This window comes from Rousettus aegyptiacus, unplaced genomic scaffold, assembly GCF_014176215.1.
Source record: "Rousettus aegyptiacus isolate mRouAeg1 unplaced genomic scaffold, mRouAeg1.p scaffold_m13_p_14, whole genome shotgun sequence".
Taxonomy (NCBI): domain Eukaryota; kingdom Metazoa; phylum Chordata; class Mammalia; order Chiroptera; family Pteropodidae; genus Rousettus; species Rousettus aegyptiacus.
Window position 1 is genome coordinate 27251408 of NW_023416289.1, and position 18021 is coordinate 27269428.

The window sequence follows — 18021 nt, forward strand, 5'->3', positions numbered from 1 at the left end:
ACTCGGTAAATTGTTTTGAATAGGAGTGGAGGGAAGTTTCTCAGGCCTGGTACTAAGCCAAGCCTTGAGGGATGGAGAGATTCCCAGGTGGGGACGAGCACAGATAGCACCGCCCAGCCTAAGGAGCAGAAGGAGCAGGCACCGGAATGCTGTCATCCGGGGCAGCTGTCGTCCAGGATGGAGAGGCTCGGTCCAAGCCGCCAGTGCTGCTTAGAAACCTTCAGAGGTTTTGGGAGGAACGGTGAGAAAGAACACATGTCTGAAGCCTGGGAAGGTTCTGGGTCTTGAGTGGAAAAATGTTAAAAAGAAGGAGCCTAAGAAGGAAGAGATGTGATCCCAGGAGGTGAGGGGCCTGTATGCTTAGCAGAAGCTGCTTTTCCTGAAACACCTCCTGACGCTCAACTTCCAAAGCTGTTGATCCCGACAGCATATGGCAGGTGTGTCTCTGGCGATTTTCCGATTCCAGCCTGCAGGCAGCCTTTTTACTTACTGGCCTCAGTCTGGTAGGCCAGAGTTGGGAGACGGCTGGCAGATGCCACCTTCTTGAAATCTATTTGCTTAGTTTGGAGGAATCCTGATTGTTGGTGTTTATTTGTTCTTTTACTCAACAAATATTTATCGAGTGCCCACCAGTACATACCAGGTGTCTTAACAGTACAGCGGAGAGGAGGAGAATGATGGCAGTGTAGAGATGTCCCAAACTCTGGAAGATTTGGAGACCTAATTCATTCTTTTAAGTCTGGATTCTTGGTGCTGAATTCCTTTTATACAAGGAGTTGCTCTCCTGCTGATCTGTTTATGTGCTTCTGTCCTAGATGCCTTAGGGCCACGTGAGCTGCCTCAGAGGATACACTCCTGGTGGCCAGCAGCTGCCAAGCAACTCACATGTGCTGGGTGGGCTCTCACTGACGCTCCTGGGAGCCCAGTCCACCAGCCTCCCCACCTGGCGTCCTCCTCGGCAGCCCGCCCAAGCCATGGAGGCCCCGGAGGTCCCCGTGGGCTCGCTGATTGACTTCGGGACCGAGCCATCTGCCTCCTCACCTCTGGAGACGCTGCCACCAAAGCTGCAGGATGGGGACAGCTCCCAGGGAGACGGTGCTTCGGAGAGTGAGACCACGGAGTCAGCAGACAGTGAGAACGACATGGGCGAGTCGCCCTCACACCCGTCCTGGAGCCAGTACCGCCGCTCCTCCTCCAACGAGTCCTTCTCCTCCAACCAGAGCACTGAGTCAGCCAAGGACGAGGAGGCCCTGGAGCTCAGGGAGTTCATGCGCAGCTACGTGGAGAAGATCTTCTCCGGGGGGTGAGCCCCTGGGCCCTGCTCTCAGCTCTGTCCCTGAGCAGGCTGTTCCAAGGCCAGGGCCTCCAGTCCCTCAGCAGCCAGCGATGGGCCTCCCTGGTGGCTTTCGACCCCATCCTGGGCTGCAGATAGGACCACTTGGGGAATTCCACCCCTTCGTCCCTCCCACCCAGTGCATCGACCACTGCACTGACACCCTGCCCTCCCCGTGGCAGAATCCAAGAGGACACTAGTTTTGCTTTCCCAGTATGTGAGCACTCTCAGGTTCGCTCCTCGCTGGCGTTCGATGTCAGGGCCATACTTCACTAGGGGGCCACAATTACCAGCTGACATTAAATTTAGGTGCAATATGAGACGAGGTTTCAGTGACCCATGCTCCTCGTGATTCTCACGGGAAGACGGGCCTTAAGCAGCTGCCAGGATGGGGACCCTTCCTCTCAGCTCTTCCTGTCTTTCTTTCACAGTTCTTGAAGGGGTAGGTAAGGAGCAGTTACAATTGGAGCAACAGGAAGCAGAAGTGGGTGTTAGAGTGTAGATAGAGAAGCAGGGAATCTGTGGACAGGCTTCTAGCTCTTCTGTCCTCATGTGTTAATATCTCAACAGGGGCAAGGGGAGGGGAGCAAACCCTAATTCCTGGGTGTAGCTGTTGACTGGTGGCCTTGCGTCATTCACAGCAGCACGTTCAGGTTGTAGGTCTTGCTGCTCAGACCATCGTCTGTGGGCCCGACACATCAGCATTACAGGGTGCTTGTTAGAAATACAGTCTTGGGCCCCATCCCGCCCCAGTGAGTCTGAATTTGTCTTTTAATAAGGCCTCTAGACTCTTTGCACACACGATCCGAGGCACTCTAGATGAAGGGGAAATGTTATAATTTCATTAAAGCAATAAGAATTTCTGACTTTTGTTACTTTGCACAGTACATTATTTTCTATCATGATTTAGGTCTCTCGTTTGTAAACTGGCAAGGTTAGTGTCTGCCTTTTTCAGGTGTGCCTCAATTTTCTATGAAGTTAAAAAAAGGATAAGTTCAATGATAAGCCAAATATTTGTCCAAAACATGTGTTTATGTTTGATTTTGAATGCATTCTGGGGGAGCAGTAGATGGAGCTTCCTACTTATTTTGTTTGACTAACACTGAAATTAGTCAGCTTTCTTTGAGCACACACAGTTAATGAAGAGGGGACAAAGCCCAGAAGCTTGCTAATTTGCCAGGAAGGCAGGTCCATATTTGCAGCAGACTGTTGGCAGTATGGAACACGGACAGCTGAATCGAATGCATTTCCAAGAGCATTCCAAAAAATCACTGTGAACGGCTGTCAAATTCTCATATTTCATCTGGTGTTGGTATTTGCAGATAAATGAAACCAACATGTTTTCTACAGAACATTAAATAAATGAAATATTGCATGAGCCAATCAATCTTAAGCGCCTTGCTCCATTTTTGTCATCATTGAATTTGGAGTAGAGTAGTGCCCCCCACGAAGAGTGATCAGAAGCGGTTTGAGACCAGTGAGCACTTTGTCCACCCTGGAGGTGGTGACCTTCTGGGGTCCCCCGTCTCTACCCCTCACACACACAGCGAGATTAGATGAGCAGACTGGATTTTCACAAACTCAGAGGAATAAGCAGCCATGCCCTCCTGATTAGTGGGAGGTGTCGCCAGAGCTGTGTGTCCAGCTGACTTGAATTCAGTGGGAAGATCCATGCTGCCTGCAGCAAGTGCAGATTAGTGAGAGTTGGACAACCGGGAGAACCAAACCCCCAGGGGTTTAGAGGGTTAGGTTTTGTCACTCTTACTAGTTCTGGAACTTCACTGGAGGCTGGAGGACAAAGGGGAAGGAACGTGGGCTCTGGAGCCAGGAAGTCTGGACTGAGTCCTCATTCGCAGCTCCCCAGCTGTATCTGCCCCTCTGAGCTTGTCTCCTTATCTACGAAATAGAAGTAATAACTGTTTCTTCATGGTGTTGTCGAGAGGGTGAGCTGAGCTGATGTAAGTCAGGCTCTGTACTTGGCTGGGGTACAATTCCTATTAGTTCTCCTCTTTCCTCTTCCCCCTACTGTAACCTTTTTAGTTGCAGAAGATTGAAAGTTGTTGTCTAACCCCCTTGTTCTTTCGTTCAGGGAGGACTTGGACCAGGAGGAGAAAGCCAAGTTTGGCGAGTATTGCAGCAGTGAGAGTGGCAAAGGCCGGGAGTGGTTTGCTCGATATGTGAGCGCCCAGGTAAGGGCAGGTGCTGGGAGAAATGCTCAGGTAAAGGGAGGTGATGGGGGAGTACCCAGGTAAGGGTGGATAGGCTTGCCCAGGTAACGGGGATGGGCTCGTGACAAGTTGCATCCTTTCTCCCTCTTTAATTACTCCACTCTGGAGAAAAAGTCAAGGGCAGTGACCCGGTAGAAAAAAAATAACACTTATCTAAAGATGTTCTGAAAAGGCCTACTTAGAATAGTGGGAAGTGGGAAGGAGTTTATTTGTATGCCCCACTGGAAAAGAATAAGTGAGCAAACTGGCCTGTCGATCACATGAAGTTCCAGAAAAGTTAGGTTTTTTTTAAAGGTGAACCTGTGGGCTATATCCATGCACATTTTTATTAAATAACCCACAATGTTCAGTTTTTGTAAAGATAATGTATTGAAGATGACAGCCATGTAAGTTCAGAAAAGAATTGTTTTATAAATATCCAGTTGATTTTTTTTTCTATAAAGTGGCTTAAATTCCTAGTTTTTAAAGTATTTTTGTCACAATTTATTCTTCAAGGAAAAATTAGAAAATGCAGATAGCAAAAATAGAAAAACTACTCATAAATCCACAATCCAGAAATAGCCAGTGTTGTCATCTTGGGGTTTTGTCCCTCCATACAGTTCCATGTGTGGGTGAGAGTGAGAAGTTCCTGGTTTTTAAAATCTCGAGACGCAGGAAAATGTCTGCCTGTGCTCTGCCAAGTGAGGGTTGTGTGCCAGGTGCCAGCACCCTGCTGGGGTCCTGGTTTCTGTAGAGCAGGGGAGGCTGCTACGGTCCTGAGCTCGCATCCCAGCTGTTGGGAGATGCTCGGCGTGGTAAGCCCACGGCCTCTCTGAGCCGCAGCATCCCTCTGCCACCTGGTTGCCCCGGTGACGTGTCTGCTCTCTTCCTGGACAGCGCTGCAATTCCAAGTGTGTCTCAGAGCCGACCTTCTACCGCCTGGTGCAGTCTTTTGCAGTGGTCCTGTTTGAGTAAGTAATGCTGTTGCTCAAAGCTTTCGTCCTGTGGAGCTTGTCTTCCCTCCCTCCCCTGCCCCACAATAACCTGGTTGTGAGTAACAGCCAGCACGAGTCATCAGCTCGCAGTTGCTGTGATACACCCGGCAGTAGCTAAAGGGAGAAGTCGTGACCAGCATCTCACGGAAGGGAGTTAGCAAGCGGTCCTTCCCGCGCCTAGCGATTAGAGGAACACAGCTGGGTGTGAGTAAATTCCTCCACTCAGGTTCCCGGGACAGGCTGTGATTATACACGGTCGGCCTTACCCTCCTCCAGCAGAGATCTGGAGTTGTCTTGATTTCCTGTTGTGAAGTACTTCAAACTAAGTAACCGCCCACTTAATGACATGATTGGATGGCGTAGCCTGCCCTGAGTACAAACTTGGCACTACTGGAGCCCTTCATCACACAGGCATTCACAGATAAAGTGGGGTGGTGGATGGGGCCCCTCTGCCCCGTGTGGCCGTGGGAGGCAGGCCATGGGAGTCATGGGGCTCTCCGCCAGACGCCCTGTGGCTGTAGGACTGCCAGACCCGCTTCAGACGTCTCTAGCTTGCATCAGAGTGGGTGACATGTCCTCCAGATATGAATCTAGGGGACACATCTTTGCTTGGGGGGAACCAAGCAGTGGCTTTAATGATCCAGGAGAGGGGGCAGATCGTGGGTGAGAAAAGAAGGTGCGGAGGGAAGCCCCGATCCGACCGTCACTGCGCCCCCCTTGCCCCACCTCCTCAGTGTAGCCTCAAAGCAGGCCCTCGTCCCATGGCGTATGCCATGGACGTGCCCACCGTCCCTGTGTCCGTTTTGTCCTTCCCCTTCTTATCCCAACAGAAATGTAGCTCTTCCCTTCAGTTTTAATGCCTCTGTGTCTCGGTGTCTCCTAACCTTTCTCAAGCCTGCCACGAACCTGGGGCACGTACTGGAGGAAAGTGACCAAAAGAACAGAAAATCAGTGTGTGCCCTGCACTCGCTCAGATTATCCCAAGTTCAGGATACACTCACAATGGGGGGATCTGGGTGTGCCCCCTCTGCCGGGAGCACTTCGGGAGCCCACGTAAAGCAGCCCCCAGGTTGTCTTACGCGCAAGACGCTCTCGGGCCCTGAAGTTCCTCCAGCTTCTGCGCAGCCACATCTGCAGGAATTTTCATCTGCGCAGGTCGTTTGTGTAGATCGCGCTTGTCCCCCGTGGTAATATAACTTATCTAATTCTCAATTTTTCTTTGATTTTTTTCCTTAGGTAAATAAAATTGGGAGAAAAATTAAATTCAAGTTTTGACCCTGCCAAAACACAAAATCTTCCCATTACTTTGTGAGCATACGTATTTTTGATGGCTCGCAAAAAAAGAAAACTTTGTAAATATTTTGAAAGTCATTAATTTTTAAAACATGAGTTTTATCATTTTTAGTTGATTAGTAATTTTAGCTTTTACTTTGATTTAGTCTTTTAGGGTTTTATTAATAGTTTAGTTCTTTAATGTATTAAATCATCTTTATTTTAAAAGGTAAACAAAAATGGCCCTAATCTACTATCTAGATCATGTCTGTTTGACTTTTGTCTTTAAGTAATGTTTGTCCAAGGTTAAAAACTAAATAGGAGAGAAAAATGCAAAAAGGGACAGGATGCAAAAGTACAGAAGCCTGAAACGAAAAGGAAAGCCTTTTTCACACACCCTTTTCTCTCACACTGGATCCATCTCCCAGTGAAAACTACTGTTAATGATGCACATATCAGCAAATATATATTTTTTTCAAAAAAAAATTACATTTACATACAATTCTGCATGTGTAATGGCTGTGTAGTATTCTGAAACATCCGTGTACCATAATTTATTTGACTCATGCCCTTTCGATGGCGTTTAGGTTATTGCCCTTCATTTTCTTCTCTAATTCATCGTGCTGCAGTAGATATCATTATAGCGTTTGTGTCTATAACAGTACAAATTCCTGGTGGCAGACAGGCCCTATTTTTGAAGTTTCCCCCTCTTTTTTTGTTAGCTAAGTTGAATGGATCTATGAGTGTCTCATAATCTTAATATCGAAAATATGATGTAAGATAGTCAGTATAATTCTTTACATTTCTAGAACTTTTTTTAGTGTATTAAAGGTTCTGGTATGCAATACTTTGATCTTCAGCAAGTGACATAGGGTAGGAAGGTCTACATATTCCTGGTGGTTTTTAGAGTACCATCCCTGGGCCAGGAGCATCCAAGCATTGGCTTCACAAGGGAGTTTGTTAGAAATGAACATTCTCAGGCCTACCAAACCACAGACCCTGGGGTGGGCCCAGCAATCCCCCTCTCACCATGCCCTCAAGGTGATTCTGATGCTGCTCAAGTCCAAGGACCACTGACTGGAGTGTAGCATCTAACTCATTAATTCCTGAGAAGTAGGGGCGAGAGGGCCACTGGCTTCGACCTAAGACACTCCTGTGCATAGGGTTGAGCATCTGAGGCCTGGGCTGTTCTACCTTAAAAGCGAAGGAGGCCAGACTGACGGACGTGAACTGCTTTCTGCCCAGAATGAGACCCAATCCTCGCCGTATGCTTGTGGGTCCCTCACCTAATTGAAACAAGGGGGATCACTTTTGTTGCTTCTCCTGCGTAGCATCTGGGGAGTGAGGTATTAATTTAGACATGTTCGTAAAGTATTTTGGTCTAGTTTCATGAACAGGCAGTGAGAAATTTGAGTGGAACCATTCTTTAGCCGATCGACCTTGCTTCTTATTTCAGGTGTCATCAGATGGATGACTTTGGGCCTGCCAAGAACCTCATGACCATGTGCTTCACTTACTACCACATTGGTAAGACAAGGGGCGGTGGTGGTGGTAGGGGGTGGGTGCCGCCTGTGGAAGGCAAACTTGAAAACTCAAGACTCGTCAACTTCTGACATGGCATCCAATGAGGATTTCCTCCCAATTAAAGGCAAAATTGTGAGGCTTCCAGGAAACAATGAAAACCGATGTTAGGGAGGGAATGAGCAAGGAGGGAGATTCCTAAAACAGGAGAAGGCACGGTACAGAGGAAGCCACCCAGCTGCCGGAAAGTAAGACGATAAGCGCATCCAGCAGGACGTTTCATAGACAGGAGCTGCTAGACGTGAGGACATCAGTTTGAGGTTTTAGCAGAACATGACACGGGGCTGGCTGCTGAAGGGAGGCGTGAGGAGCAGTGAGGTCTCAGGCGGGAGCGCGTTCCCGGGTATGGGCTGGAGAGGCTTCATGAGGAGTGCAGATTGTTCTCTATGCTGAGGCTCTGACAGCTCTTCTGGCTCATTCCAGTGGAACTTTCTGGTACATTGGAGCTTGAGGGCTCCCTGCGTTAAGCTGTTACAGCCATCCCCTTCGGGTATCCATGAGGAGAAGGCTGCTGGGGGCCTGCACATGGCCTTGAGCAGGGTCGGGGTGGGGCCCGCACTAGCCTCCCTGTCCACCCTTTCTGTGATCCACAGGTTTGCTCTTGGCGGTGTGTCCCCAGCCCTGCAACTCGGCTTTGGCCTCCCCTCACTCCCAGCAGCCCACCCTCTTCACACCCCTCAGTTCTCTTGGCAGTAGCTGTTTTGACGGCCTTAGCTTGGCCGGGCCACCACTGGGCAGGTCCTCAATGCCAGGCCACTCACTGGCTGCCTTTGGGTCAGCTGGGAACCCCTCGTCCAACCCGCAGCTCTGCCTTCTCAAAGAACAGCTCAGCGCTGCTCATCTGCGTCAGATGTGTGTGCAGAGCAGCTTAAATTAGTAGGAGACTCTCAGCACCTTCACCTATAGAGAGCCCTTCCACCTGTAGGGGGCATCTTGCCTGAGGAGGGCACCTTTGATCTGCAGCAGGTGCCTTGACCAATAAGGAGGTGACCTGACCTATAGAGAGCTCCTTGGCCTGTAGGAGTGTCTTGGCCTGAAGGTCTGTACGCTGCCCTTAGAAAGGTTCACCCCTTGCGCCGCCTCCGCTCACACTCCCCCTCCTCTCAGGGCGCCCTCTTCCTGCCATCCCCCGTGTCCAACATCCTGTGTTTCAGGTCCCGCCCAGGTGCCATCAAGCCTGTCTGGAATCCGCATGCCTCCCACAACCTGTCGTCCCCCAGCCCTTGGCCTCACCACCACGTTATTGCTTTCTTCTGTCTTATGCTCTTGCTCTGTGTGTATACACATTGCTCACCTCCTTTCTGGACTGTGTGCTTCTTTGGGGCTAGATCCTTGCCTGTTTCTTCTTTAGCCCCCCGTGACACCCGGCTGACTTCTTGCATACAATCAGTGCTTAGTGACTGCCTAGAGGGAGGAGGTGCCCAGGCCCCTGTCTTCTCCTGGGGACCTCTAAGCCTTTCACTTCTCACCGCCATGTCCAGCTATTGCAAAAGGAGATCTTCCCACGACCCCAGCAGCTCCAGGAGTTTAAAGGAGTTCCTTTCTGCCCTCTGTTGTTGCTACTACACAGTACGGCTCTTATTCCAGCTCTCTCTTCTCTCTGTCTGTAGGTAAACCACACCTGCTCCCCTCAGAATCCAAGGAGAAGCCCGCAGGGAGCATCGACTCCTACTTGAAGTCTGCCAACAGCTGGTTGGCGGAGAAGAAGGACATTGCCGAGCGGCTGCTGAAGAACACATCGGCCAAGACGGAGAACGTCAAGGGTTTCTTTGGGGGGCTGGAGACCAAGCTGAAGGGACCCATGGTCAAGAAAAATGAGTAAGTGTCATCTGGTGTGCATTCCTGTCTGACTGGGGAGGGCCAGGCACACAGGTATGACAAATGGCAGAGGCCACATTAAGCCTGGAATGACGAGGAGGCCTTTGCCTGGGAACAGAAGAATCTGTTCACCCCGGCGATCTTTGGGGCCCAAGAGCCGTTCCCAGAAAGCACAGCTGCCAGCGCAGCTTGACCCCATGCCCCCCAGAGTTTTCTAGGGTTTCCAAATGCCGTTCTGTTTGCTGAGGTGCGGGGATGTCCCCTGAGGGTCCATGTTTTCTAGGACAGAGGAAGAACATATGGAAGTTGTCAGTTAACAGGAGGGAAATTACAAACCCTCCCTTCTCCTTCCTCGCCTAACTGCGGCAAGAGTTTGTATTGAAGGCACGAAGTAGGCTCAGGAGACACCACTGGCCCCAGGATAGCAGTTCCCCCGCTGAAACTCGGGAACCTTGTAACAGGCGTGCAGAAGCTAAAACTTCTGCGAAGAGAGGGGACGTGTCAGCAAAGGAGCCCTGGGCCCAGTGCCAGTGCCAGCCATCCTGAGGTCACCTCCGATGGCTTGGTTACAACCAGCTGACTTGGCTTTATTCTTCTTCTGGTCCATATAGTTCAGAAGTAGAGAAAATGGCACAAAGAAGCCTTAATTTTCAAAGACCAGCAAGTGACAAATGTAGCGATTTAACACATTTTTTAGAGAAAGCCACATTAAATGTACACATTGCTTATGAGACCGAATCCCGTGTCAGCAGTGTAAAATGGTTTCTTTGAAAGAGTATGGGGGTCACATCGTCACTGCTGTGGTTTCTCTCCCCCAGGGAGGATGAGAGCAAGCCCAAGGACAAGCCGCAGAAGACTGGTGAGTGCCTCCCAGCTCTCCAGCCCTGGTGACCCAGGTCCTCGCGGGGAACTTAGACCAGCCCACCTTAACTAGCAGCACCAGCAAGCGGGTCAGGTCCCTAACCATCCTGGAGCCTCACAGCCTCTGTGGTACAAGGCACTGCCACAGATGACTCCCCAGTTGCTCTCAGCCCCAGGCTGTTCTCTACTGAGCTTCCTTCTCTTGGGGGAGGGCACAGGACCAAGCTCCTTATCCCAGAGAAGGTAATGGAAGTATTGCAGGGGTGTGGGATCCTCTCAGGGAACCCCCCCTTAGAAGAGGTCCTCATTGCCAGGTGTGAAGGGTGTCATTGTGAGCAGGACACGAGCTGTCATGCAATTTCAACTGTGAAGATATTTCTGTGGCCTCTGGGGAGATGCAGTGGCTGTCAGGAGCGTCGCCATGGGGTTTGCCCACACGTGGGTGTAACCAGAGCCACGCTCAGCCTCTCTCACCCTCCCACAGTGACCGTGTGCAGCCCAGAGGAGGAGAGGAAGGGGGAGAAGATCTACCTGTACACACACCTGAAGCAGCAGCCCATCTGGTAAGGCCACCCTCCTACCTGTGGGGCAGCAGTCGCTGCACCGTCATCTGCATCGGAGACAAAGGTCACTCACACCCACCAGGATAGCCAAAATAAAACAGATGAACGAGAGCAAGGGTTGTGTGGATGTGGGGAAATCGGAACCCTCACACACTGCTGGTGGGGTTGTCGAAGGGGGCAGCCACTTGGGAAAACAGTCTGGCTGTTCCTCAGAAAGTTAAACAGAGAGTTACTTATGACCCAGCAATTCTACTCCTACAAATGTACTCAGAACAATTGGAAATAGGTACTTGAGCAAAAGCTTGTGCATGTATGTTCATAATAGCATTATTCATCACAGCCAAAGGTAGAAACAACTCCAATATCCGTCTACATGGACATTGGACGTATGGACACACAATGCAATAGATCCATGCCATGGAATAGCATCCGTCACATACAGGAACGAGGCACCGAGACCCGTTGCGGCACGGGTGAGCCTGGAACATGTTTAACTCAGGGAAAGAAGCAGACCAAAGACCACCACACAGGGCGATTCCATGATTCCATATGAAACGTTCGGGATAGGCGAATCCCTGGTGACAAAATCAGTTAGTGGCTGCCAGGGGCTGGGGCGATGGGGAATGAGGGGTGACTGCCAGGGGGTATGGGGTGTCTCTATGGGGTGATAAGAGTGTTTTGGAAATAGTGGTAATAGTTGCACAACTCTGTGAATATACTAAAAACCACTGAATTGCATACTTTAAAAGAGTGAATTTTATGGTTATATGAATTATATCCCAGTAAACCATATTCTATATATGAAGGTCGTGGTTGAAGTGAGAGGCCAGTGGTCAGGGAAAGTCCCGCCCTCTGCCTTGCTCTGTGGCTGGCCGCATGTGCTGCTCTTAGGCCTCCAAGGCCTCTCCATCGCCACATTTTTTTCACTCACGGTCGGCAGTGTACCAGCACCTGGAACCCAAAAGGTGTCAAACTGTCCCTCTCTCCAGATTATGGTCTAGCCCTGGGGCGACTTGGCCACAACAGAACAATGCCCATGTGAGGAATGTGGTCAGAAGAGGCTGAACTGGAGCATTCAGAAGCCTCTGTGGGGAGGCCCCACCTGAGCTGGGGCAGGTCCAAGAGGAAAGAGCGAAGAGGGAAGCTGACCGGCCCTGGTCACACCTGTCCAGTGATATTCGCTCAGCCCCTCTGGGCCTCGACTTGGGGGCTGTCCTATCCTCTGCAACAGGGCAACAGCCCTTAAGGGCTGGGTGATGGATATTGTAGGTTTTGCAGGCAACTATTCGACTCTGCTATTAAACAATATGTAAGTGAATGGGCAGGGCTGTGTGCCCATAAACCTCGATGGACACAAACAGGCAGCTGCTGGATTTGGCCCACCCACCAAATCGGTACTTTGCAGACCCCTGGTCTTCTTCAAGTGTTTCTTACTGTGCGTCCCTGTAAACGTTTGCTCTCTGCACATGGCCTGTCCTTGCCACGCTCCCATTTATGTTACTAGCACCTATTCTAGAAAAGCACGTCTCCCCGAACCCCCCGCTTCCTCTCAGGAGCCTCAATGGGAAACGTGGGAAATGGCCTCCGTCTACATCCTGCCCTGCCGGCTTCAGCTTTGACCTGACAAATCCAGGGTTACCTGCTCCACCTCACCTTCCTGAATCTTAACCTGTGACGCTTTTTCACCTTGAGAGGAATGTTCAGATATGTTCATGATGCTTGGCCGGGAGCCCCAGGGAGACACCTGATTTAGGATAAAGGCATATTTATTGCATTTTCTCTTCCAAGCGTTACCTCCCTGAGACTTTCAGAAGCTCATCCAGAGGAGGCAGGAAACTCCGCTTCCTCGTTCTTGGAGTGGGCCGGGAGCCGCCTCCCCAGTCTCGCGTGGAGAGAGCTGATGCATGTCTCTGTCTCGCAGGCACACGCTGAGGTTCTGGAACGCAGCCTTTTTCGATGCTGTCCACTGTGAGAGGAGAAAGCGGTCCCCCACAACCAGGTAGGGGCAAAGTCTGGGCCTGCTCTCCTCGGGGAAGAGGACCTGGGAGCACTTTCTTTTCCCGTTTCTGAAGAGGAGTACAGAAGAATGGCTGAGTCCAGGCGTCTGTGTTCCTCCTTCAACCCTGTGTGGCTCAGTGCCCTGCAAGCTGCCTGAAGGGTCTGGGGTGCACAGCTTCATGGGTGGGCGGGGGTACTCGGCTTGCATGAGCGCTTCCTGTCCTGGGGCTCTGGCATGACTTGGTCTGACCCTCCTAAGAAATGCAGACTCCCACTGAATGAAACCGTCAGGCCCCCCTCAGAGCCACTCTGCCTATTGGCCGTACCGAGTCAGAATCCTGAGCACGAACCACTGGTGCAGGATCCTGGGGTGCAGGGTTGGCCGTCACGCCTAGACTTTGCTCTCACATCAGAGAAATGCAATTGCTGCTTTCAACTTACTCCTCTGGCTGCAGCCTGAACTTAGCTCTGCAGCTTCGCTGAGGGTGAACTTGCCACTTCCGAAGACCCCTTCGGTAAACCGTTCCACAGAGCACGTGGCGGCGAGCGGCTGGTGCTGATGCTGTGGGGCTGGTGCTCAGTTCTCTCTCTGGCCACAGCAGGCGAAGGTTGCTGCCCGCTGCCCTCAGCACTGGGCAGGACGAGGACAGCAGCCCTTCCAGTCCTGGGCCCCCCGCGCTGGCCCCACCAGTCCTGGGACTGTGAAGCCTCTGAACCTCTCCTCATTAACAAAACGAATCCCCTCTTCTCTAACACTGGAGAGACCCCTTAACCTTTGTCCCTGGCAGGACAGAGAGCAGATCCTGCTGTATAAGACTTCAGTCCACTAGCACGTGGGTGAATCTTAGGTGGAATCTTTCTATTGGGGGACAGCTAAACCCTAATGGGGACAAGATGGTCTGCCTGTACCCCGCAGCAGTCTACTGTGTCTGCGTTTCCTGGGGAGGCAGAGGGAGCACCTGGTGGGAGGGGACACTGACACTCTTCCCAAGGACTCTAGAGAGAGGACTCTATGCTCTGCCAGGAGACGAAACTGAGAAATGCTTAGATGCTCACAGGTGAATGGGTTCCTCTTGTTGCTTAGCGCTCAAACTCCTAGGAAACGGATTTTCCTCGAGTACCTGTCTCTCTCTGTCCTTCTCCATTTCTGCCTGTAATAACCCTCCTTCTTTCGCTTGTTCTCTTTTTCCATTCACATATCTTGCATGACTTTGACATGTTCCTCTGTTGACCTGTTTCTGCTGCCGCTCCAGAGGGGATGCTGGAGAGGAGGAGAAGAAGAGGTGTGTGTCCACGTGACTTTGTTCATGTTACAGTGCTGGGGGTCCCTTCCAGAGCCACCTCAGGGCGGGGGAGGGCCGAGCCCAGACACAGGTGCAACTCAGCACCAGTTGCTGGTGGCAAGGGCGTTCCTGGGAGGCAAGCCCAGCGCTGGGACAGGCCGGTGACGGGTGAGAGCTTGCCAAGGACAGAGTACCTCGAAATAGTTAGGCAGCAAATAAGACACCCTAAGACCTCTCAGAAGGCCCCGCAGGAGTTCAGAGAGGAGAGAGCAGCGAAGCCCAGAAAGTCGGCTTCGATTCTGAGCCAGTCGAGCTCTCCACTGGGGGCTCCAGTCCCCTCCAGGGAGACCTTGAAACCACACCTGCGGCTTCACTCGCGTCACGCTCGGAATCCCGGGTTAGAAGTCATGGGTGGGTCACCGGATCTGTCTGCCTGCGGTCACACACTCAGAGGTGCGCAGGGGTCTGCCAGACCCTCTCCCATTTCAGCAGATTTGAGGCGTTATAGAGAAGTGACGACTGCTCTCTCTTTCCCAGCCTGATGGGGGCCCTGTGGTGTGCGGAGGTCCCCTGAAGAGAAAGGCCTCGAATGAGGCTGTTTCCTTTGAGCCCACAGTGGGGTCTGATTCTAATTGTTTGAACTTTGTATTTGTTAGACATCTTTTGTGATATATTTTTAGAGTTAAAGCCCTGTCTATTCAACATATCAATTCTGATATGATTTTTTTCCCCCATGGAAATTTCCCAAAGCACGCTTCCTTTATTCAGTGATGTATTTTTAGTGCCTATTGTTTTATGAGAAATTTTGTTTCTTATGCAGCCTTATGATGGCTCTAAAAGGAGTATTTCGGCATAACCGCTATCTCCTTTAATAGAAAGCCCCGGAGTTCCCACAGTCTCTCTGGGTGAGTGTGATTACCCAGAATTCCTGGGGCAATGCTACTTAACACCACAGCCAAAGCCCAAGAGGGCGGGAGCATCGTGGCCTCCCAGCGGTCGGTGCCGAGCCCACGAGCAGAGGCCTTCCCACCAGAGCAGATGTGTTATGACCATGCACATCTTGGACCTGCCCCCTGGGACACCCAAACGTGCCCAGGCCTCACCCAGAAGGAGGAGCAGGTGTTGCTTTGAGATTCAGGGCAGGAGGGTTTGCTGTGAATAGGGGCGACCTCGTGCCGCCAACGTCATTTCTCCTCTTTGGTAAACTCTGCTGACAACGCCGTTAGCATCCTCTCTTCTCAGAGGCAGGCCTGGCTCCTTTGCAGAGGCCTCCCATTCTGCAGGCCGTAGGTCACATCCAGATTCCCGCCGCAGCAAGCCAGACGCACGTTCCACCCTTGGTGCAGTGTCAGATCTCACCTGGTACTGGGTGTTGGACTCAGTTTAAAGAAATCAGTTTCCTCTTAGGCATCACCTGATCTTCTGATTGCTAATGACCTTCAGCGTCTTTCTTCAGAGATCAGGTTAAAGGTCCCAGTTCTACTCCTAGCCAGGAGTCAGGAAGAGGGGAGGTCGGGGCTGCTGCGCTTCACGACTCTAAGGGAGCCGTTCCCACGTGATCCGGGGATGTGCGGAGTGCAGGCCTGGTGGTGGTGTGGGGACCTGCGTGCCCGGACAAGCCCGAGGGTGGCCGGTGGGAGGAGGAGGGAGGGAAGCACAGTGGGACGGGATCGACATAGCAGCTGGAAGCGTGTCCTGGGAGGCACTTCCCGGGTGTCCTGTCATCGGCACGAGGAGCCGGAGCCGCACTTCCCCTCGCCTCTGTCCGCCCCTGCGGACTGCGGCCTCCCACTGAGCTGCCGCAGCTGGGCCAGGAGGGTGGGGAGGCGAAATGTTGATGTCCTTGGTTCTGTTTCTCTTTCTCTGGCTTCTCCATTATCCCGACCCCTCGTCCCTCATACTGCCTCCTCTCGCCCTTTTCTTTGATCTTTCTCTTAACCTTGTTTTAGTCAGACTCATTATCCAGAGTTTAATTTTTAAGGGGAAATAGGCCAAAACGCGCTTATCCTCACCGTCTACACTTCTAGACAGACACTGTCTGCCCTTTACCCCCTGGGGGACACGTTGGGGTGGAAGAATGCGGGAGCGGGACGGTCCCCCCTCCCCTTGGGACAAGGGTGCTCTGCAGCGAGGGGAGGGCGAGATGGCTTCACACGGGGACAGAGAATCACTCGCCTCCCCAAGCCCTGTGCTCGCTACTGTTTCTCCACAAAGAACTGGCGGGCAGAGTCTTCAGTCCCACTTGTGAAGCCACACACAGACCGACGTCCTTTCTCATCGAGGTTTTGCATTTTGTGCTAGAGGCTCTGTACCACCTTCATGGTGGACACAGGTCACCATATGTCCTAAGGGGCCCAAGGGAAGAACTTGGGTCTGGTCCACATGCCCTGGGAGGGGCGCAGAGTCAGCATCGGCTCTGAGAAAGCCAAGGGGAAAAAACGACTTTTAGCAGAGACAAGGCTGCCTGACCAGACAGCGGGGGCAGCAGAGCCCTTCAGCCTCCCTGCTCCCCGGGCTTCCCCAGTGGCCCATGCCCTCACTGACAGAGTAGAGCCACCAAAGCTGGTGAGGTCTGGGGACGTAGCTCGAGTCCAAGAGCCTCCTGGCCGGGGTCGGGATGCTGGTGGGGTCCTTTCCTCTGCAGGTCTCTCTGCCCATGAATTGGGGCCGTTCTTGAACAGAGAGAGGACATGGGGGATGGCATTCTTGTCTCCTAGAGAATGTTCTAGGCAACCACCAGGCATGTGCCATCCCCGGTCAGTAGCACATGAGCTTTGGATCTCATCTTAGGAAGGACGATTTAAGTCAGTTTGTATTTGGGGCCCCCAGGCAGAGTGTCGGGACTCTGGCGGGCTCCGTGTGAAAGCAAAGCGAGCAGCTCCTCTGTCAGGGAGGCCGTGCTTGGGTGCCGCCGACACCTCTAGGTCCGGGCAGAGGAGGGGCGAGTGGCTGGGGGCGCAGCAGCACTCTGAACACCCTCTCCTGTCACCTCCTGTGCTTGCAGGGAGAAGTGGTGCCACATGACCCAGGAGGAGCGTGACGACAGCCTGCGATTCAACGAGAACATCACCTTCGGGCAGCTGGGGTAAGCGCGCTGGGGGCTGAAGCCCCCGCCACCGCTGACCTAGAGGGAGGGGCGAGTCAGGGGCCAGACCGGCGAGGAGGGGGCCCCCTGGGACACGTCAGCCTGGGGGGTCTGGAGGGGAGCGCCCCTCCTCACGGTGTCACACGCCCATGACACAATGTCAGTGCAACACCTCGGTCTTTAACAGCTCAAAAGCTTATGATTCATTAGGTTTGGCCTGGATTCCAGCTCCTAATCCATCCTGTCAGCACACCTGGTGGCGGGCAGCTTCGCAGCTTTGTTGGCTGGCTGACAAAGGAACGATTTATTTTTACTTTTGTCTGCCAATTCCAGGTGGCCTGGATGTTTGGCCTCCAGGAGAGAAGGGCCCAGGGCCCAGGGCCCTCTCCCCGGGGAGGCGGGAGGGGTGCTGGCTCATGGGTGTTTTTCCCTCCAGCACGTTCACCCACAACATGCTGGCATTTGGTCTGAACAAGAAGCTGTGCAATGACTTCCTGAAGAAGCAGGCGGTGATCGGCAACCTGGACGAAGGTGAGTCACGCCAGAGGCGGGACGGGCTGGAGTGTTAGGATCAGATGCTCTGCAGACGAGAATTTCCCACCGGGCTGGAAGGATGAGCCCCATTTTAATGAGAAGTACTTAAACTATCTGGTTGTCACCCCTCCTGTTTCTGTCTACCTAAATGGATGGGATGCTTCTCATTCCAGTTGGAAATCCCCTTCTGCTAGGCAGGGCTTGCTGGCAGCGGGGGAGGCCTGCCAGCTCCGTGTTCACAGTCAGGGCCAAAGGTGAAGCCGTAACGTGGTGCTCAGGGCTAGAGGATGGTCAAATGCTGGCCACGATCTGCCTCTCCTAAACGGCCACCGTGTGGCCTCCCTTCGTTTCTTGAAACTCACTGCCATGAGAGGTACGGGGGTGACAGGGTGGGTGGAGAGGGGGTCTGGAGGTTCTTTCAGAGGTTCCGGCTTCTTTAACAGAAGAAACTGAGTTGCCGCGTCCGCTCCCCTGATCGCTGGCCGGGCCCA

The 18021-nt window shown here is 52.4% G+C and overlaps 1 protein-coding gene across 3 annotated transcripts in view; it reads left to right on the top strand.

Annotated features, from left to right (window-relative positions):
• Positions 1-18021, top strand: part of KIAA0513 (KIAA0513 ortholog) — a 57249-nt gene that overhangs the window by 32987 nt on the left and 6241 nt on the right. For 2 of the 3 annotated variants that reach the window (XM_016165922.2, XM_036231529.1), the window contains 11 exons: positions 816-1303; positions 3423-3522; positions 4438-4511; positions 7264-7334; positions 8999-9206; positions 10025-10065; positions 10552-10630; positions 12552-12629; positions 13882-13911; positions 16916-16996; positions 17433-17527. In XM_016165922.2, coding sequence (XP_016021408.1) covers positions 975-1303; positions 3423-3522; positions 4438-4511; positions 7264-7334; positions 8999-9206; positions 10025-10065; positions 10552-10630; positions 12552-12629; positions 13882-13911; positions 16916-16996; positions 17433-17527 — 1186 coding nt within the window. In that variant the 5' untranslated portion in view covers positions 816-974. The remainder of the gene's footprint in view (positions 1-815; positions 1304-3422; positions 3523-4437; positions 4512-7263; positions 7335-8998; positions 9207-10024; positions 10066-10551; positions 10631-12551; positions 12630-13881; positions 13912-16915; positions 16997-17432; positions 17528-18021) is intronic. The other variant, XM_016165923.2, reaches the window with a different exon arrangement.